At 33.3% G+C, this 5,068-nt stretch overlaps 1 protein-coding gene across 1 annotated transcript; it reads right to left on the bottom strand.

Annotated features, from left to right (window-relative positions):
* Positions 1 to 2,426: 2,426 nt before the first annotated feature.
* LOC116110618 lies at positions 2,427 to 4,203 on the bottom strand. Its single transcript, XM_031396842.1, has 4 exons — positions 4,038 to 4,203; positions 3,182 to 3,758; positions 2,981 to 3,086; positions 2,427 to 2,843 (listed from the first exon to the last, which is right to left on the bottom strand). The coding sequence occupies exons 1-4, from the start codon at positions 4,201 to 4,203 to the stop codon at positions 2,427 to 2,429; spliced, it is 1,266 nt and encodes a 421-aa protein (XP_031252702.1).
* Positions 4,204 to 5,068: the final 865 nt, after the last annotated feature.

The raw sequence follows: 5,068 nt of genomic DNA, 5'->3' as shown, positions 1-5,068 counted from the left end.
ATTAAATCTTTAATTACACAAGCTGAGAAAGATAAAGAAGAGGCTTATGATTCGGTGTCAGAAATGTTTTTGGCCACTAGAAAAGCTTGTGTCAAAGAATTTAAGCATAGATTCCCAAATGAAGATTCTAGTTTTTTAGAGACAATTGTGTTGAAAAATGAGGAGATGCCATCTAATTTTGATTATATTGATTGCAGTGTTGTTGTACTTTTCTCTAGTCCACTTAATAGCACTTCTGTAAATATTTAAACCATTTGTTAAGCATTTTCACAATATTTTGTCAAAATTTGGCTCACAAGTGTTTATAATTGTGTTATTATCATGGACGTGGATGTATTTAGTTGATGCTAATTTTTGTGTACGTGAAGCAAAATCTCCAGTTTATGTAATGTTATTTCTGTAAATATTTAAACTGTTTAATTGTAATATTAATGTTAAATATCTTGATGATGCCTATCACGTGATAGTTTATAGTTCAATTGCATGTGTAAAAAATATGTATTTATAACAGATAATACATTCAATGTAGTGTTCATCATATTTGGCAATAATAATATAAACCATATAAATATCTTTGCATCAAGTAAATTATATTACTGTATTTATTTAAACATTTAACGTGACCTTTTCATATTCATATAAATATGTTTAATTTTTCACATCAATCTCTCACAAACAATGTCTTATATTATATACAATGTATCAATCCTTTCTGTTATAAACAATTATTTATATAATATAGAACATATTAATCCCTATAGTTAAAGACATCTTTTAAAACAATATTTGTCAATGTCTCTGCCAGTTCATCTTCTTGCAGGGCTAGCAGAATCTTGATACCTTGTCTTGAAGTTACTTTTGATAGTGCCACATACAATTGACCATGTGTAAAAACTTGATGTTTCATATACAATCCTACTGTTTTGAGTGATTGACTCTGGCTTTTGTTTATTGTCATACAGAAGCTAACTATCACAGGCAACTATCTTCTCTTCAACCTGAAAGGCCACTTCATATCTGCATTTGACATTATTATTTTGGGAATTGTGACAATATCCCCAATGTTTGACCCAGTGATAATCATTACTTGTATGGACCACTTTCCTAATTGGGTTATGATCAATCTGGTTCCATTGCAAAGACCATCGGATTGATTCAAATTATGCAGCAACATAATTAGTATGCCAATTTTCAAATGCAATCCATGTTTGGACATGCCAGAGCACATAAGAGAATTAAGAAATTCGGTGGGATAGAGAATGTCATCATTGTTTGAGATACATGCTGCTTTGCAAGTGCTGTCTAAGCTTAAATACGTCTTTCCATCTGTTGGCAGACTCTGGGTGATATAGTCGTTCATTCTATGTATTGTTTCATTTTTGGGTGTCAATATTGCTCTCTCTCTCTCTCTCTCTCTCTCTCTCTCTCTCTCTCTCTCTCTCTCTCTCATATAATCAATATTATTTATCTGAGTAGATAAATCTGGAAAAAATCATTCATAATCGTTTCTTTGTGCCTGGTATGTTGATCAATTTTCAAGTCTTTAGGTATTTGGATGTAACTTTCATCTTCTGCAACGTCCCTTTCTTCTCCGATATTAAGTAACCATTTGTCAAAAGTCTTCAAGTTATCCAATTCTGTTGGGTTCACCAAGTTTGTCTTCAACCTCATGTTCTTTGTAAGTGTCAACACTGTTACATGCTTCCAAAGGGAAGATGACTATAAACAGGCTTGTATTATGTCATATTTTTTCCCTTTTGGTATAACTGGTAGAATCTGTCTGAAATCACCACCCAAGCAACGGTGAGGCCTCTAAATATTCTATATGCATTTGATTCATCTTTTTCAAACAAAATATCTTTCAGAGTTCTGTCAAGAGCTTTAAAGCAATACCTATTTGCCATGGGTGCTTCATCCCAAATGATCAAAGCTATTTGTGCAAGTAGTTTTGCCAATTGTGTCCCTTTTTTGACATCACATGTACTTTCCTCAGTGATATCTAAAGGAAATCGAAAACATGAATGTGTTATTCTTCCATCGGATAGCAATAATGCAGCAATTCCTGATGTAGCTACAGCCAGTACAATTTTACCCTTGGATCTTAATTTGGCCATGATTGTTAACCATATGAAGGTTTTGCCTGTTCCACCATGTCCGTAAACAAAAAATGGTGTTCCACTTTGATTGTTGACAGAATCAAGGATCAATTCGTATACGCGTCTCTAGCATTTGTTGAGACCCTTGTATAAATCATTGTGCACTGTTTTCATGTTGTCAATATCATAATCTAATTCTTCAACAATTAATCTATTATGTGAATTCTCAAAACCGGAATAGTCCAGAATAGGCATTCTAGGGAAATCAGCCAAGGATTTTCCTCCATTTTTCATGAGCTCTTCAATCTCGAACAATGCATGATTGTGAACCTATTCCTCAGTGCATCTCAATTCTATCATCCACATTTTCTGTTTAAGAATGTAGGGAATGTCTTTAGATAGGCGTTCTGCATTTGCTCTCCATAAGTCTCTTGGACTCACCACTTCATTATATACAAGAATAGTTACAAAGAGTTGTCTTAACTGTCTTTCGGTAGCCCACATTGATGCTTCATCCAAGTAATCATTCCACTCTTTATCATCATCGAGCAATTCTAATGCATAACATGCATCTTTGAATGTAGATATTTCTCCGTTGATAGTTCGAATATCTTCAAATGATGTTGCTCCTCTTACTAAGTTCAGAAGCATTAGCAAATAATATTTCTCACCACTACCTGGGAATGCAAAATACACCCTGCCAATACACATTGATTTTTGTTGTGGGGACCATTGTCTTTCTGTATCCTTCCAAACCCATTCACTCAGAAAATCAGGATAAATCAATGATCTTGCAGAATGGTATCGTTGATTACACTTCATCCAGTCAGTCAATTTGCATAACAACCTTGCTTTCCAAAAGTTGAACCAAAATAAAAAATAACTGTTTGTTCGTTCTCTAAATGGAATGGCAGTCTTTCAATAGCTGGTTCTCTGTAATACATGTCAAAGTTAAATATCCTCCAACAAGCTTCCATAGAAGAGATATATCTATAATGTTTTTTATTCAATTACTTAATATCATATTTATAACAAATATCAACAAACAATATAAAAACATTATATTTGATGTATTTTGTACATACCTGTAGTCCATATATGCCTTTATTTCGTCTTTGTCCTGTAAAATCTCGCATTGATTTTTCTGTTGACCATTGTTTTCAATTTCCATAGAAACTTTTGTTCTGTTCGGCCCTTTGTTGACATACTTGAATAGATACTTGATTGATCTATGTTTATTACCTATCTTAATATTTATGTGAGCATCAAACTTAACCAAAAGATTCTTATTATAAGAAATAACAAAACAGTTATCCAATTTGATACCCTTTTTCTCAACAAATGCTCTATTATTCCATCTTCCATACATTGGGTATCTGTTGTCATCCATAGATGTTTCATTGACAAATTTCTTTGGAAAATGTTTTTTACATCTTCCTTTCTCCATACATGGTGAATTCTTGTTAACATCACCGCACAGATTGTGGATCATGTGATTCTCGACAGCTGCAAATACAACACCATCAGTTTCCTTATTTGAAACTTCAGCAGAAACTATTTCATCTATTTTGAATGCCGAAGGATTCTTATATTGGGAATGTAGAGAAACCAATATATGAGCATGTAGGAGGCCTCTCTTTTGGAACTTGATAGTGTAGATAACTGACAGAAACAATTATAACGTGTTCAGCAATAGTTGGTATAACATAATTTCATATCATAAATTATCAATGAACTACAATTTCTAAAGAAAGTAGAAATATTATTCGTTGGAATACTCACTTGCCACTGTTTCACCAAAATATTCACCTTTTTTTATCTCTCGCATTAGCTCAAGCAATTTGATCTCAAAAACTCTGCAAACTGCAGTTATTCTACTTTCTTGATCACATTGTCCAATACAATTCTGTAGATATTGTATCTCCGGCCACTTGGGATTACAGGTGAATGTTAGAAAAATATCTGGATATCCATAATATCTACAAATCGCCATTGCATCTTGATAATTCTGAACACGATATCGGGGATTGCCAGTGTGAGATGAAGGGAGCAACATAGATTTCCCTAGATGCTGTGCATTAACATCATCCTTTGAAATGGCATCCATCAACCCGATGTACAAATCACTCCTCAATTTTTTCTCATTGTTTCTAATCCAACGAAATCTTTCCTAACAAAAGTCTTTATGGTTAATGTCAATTCTATATCAATCTTCACCATATGGGAATAATATTGGATAACTTAATGCCATAAAACTTAGATGCAAGTTAGAAATTCTTTGAAGACCCTTTTTCGAATGATGAACAGTGACATCTTTTCCAATTTCTAAAATTCCAATATCACCAACAATTAAACCCACAATTTCACATGTAGTTGGCAAATTGCATTGTCTTCCATCCTTTTCCCTATTCATTTTTGACCGCAAATGTACATCTCTAATATCATTCCAATGGATATGGTTCTTGACAGAACGAAAACTTTTAAGCAATTCATTGTTCGCATCAAACATCAATTGCAATTCCTATACTAATTTTTTTTCAATAGTATCATCTTCTTTATTATCTCGTTTATAATTTAATCTATGACTGGTTTCATACTCTATGTCATAAATATAAAGCTGTGCAAACTGAGGTTTCCTTCCTTCAGGTGGAAGTAATAATCCTATTCGGTGGTAATTTTGTCTGCAGAGTTTGAAAAAATATGGACCACCCCCTTAGTTAATCTCATAGTCAACATGCCCTCCCATTGATGTAAATGAAAACAATGAATTGTATATTCTTATTTTTCTCCTGAAACTAATCCCTTTGTTACCACTGGACACATCCAATACACCTTTTAATGGTTCTGGTGATTCTTTCAATAACAGCAACTGAACTTTGCCATCCATACAACATAATGAAAACAAAGGGATGGATGGGTCTTGGTTCTTAACAGTTCGTTCTTCATACCATATGACTGATCCACAATGAATG

Source organism: Pistacia vera, unplaced genomic scaffold (assembly GCF_008641045.1).
Source record: "Pistacia vera cultivar Batoury unplaced genomic scaffold, PisVer_v2 Contig1181, whole genome shotgun sequence".
Lineage (NCBI taxonomy): Eukaryota > Viridiplantae > Streptophyta > Magnoliopsida > Sapindales > Anacardiaceae > Pistacia > Pistacia vera.
The sequence above is the reverse complement of the archived record's forward strand: the minus strand, read 5'-3'. Positions and strand labels throughout refer to the sequence as shown.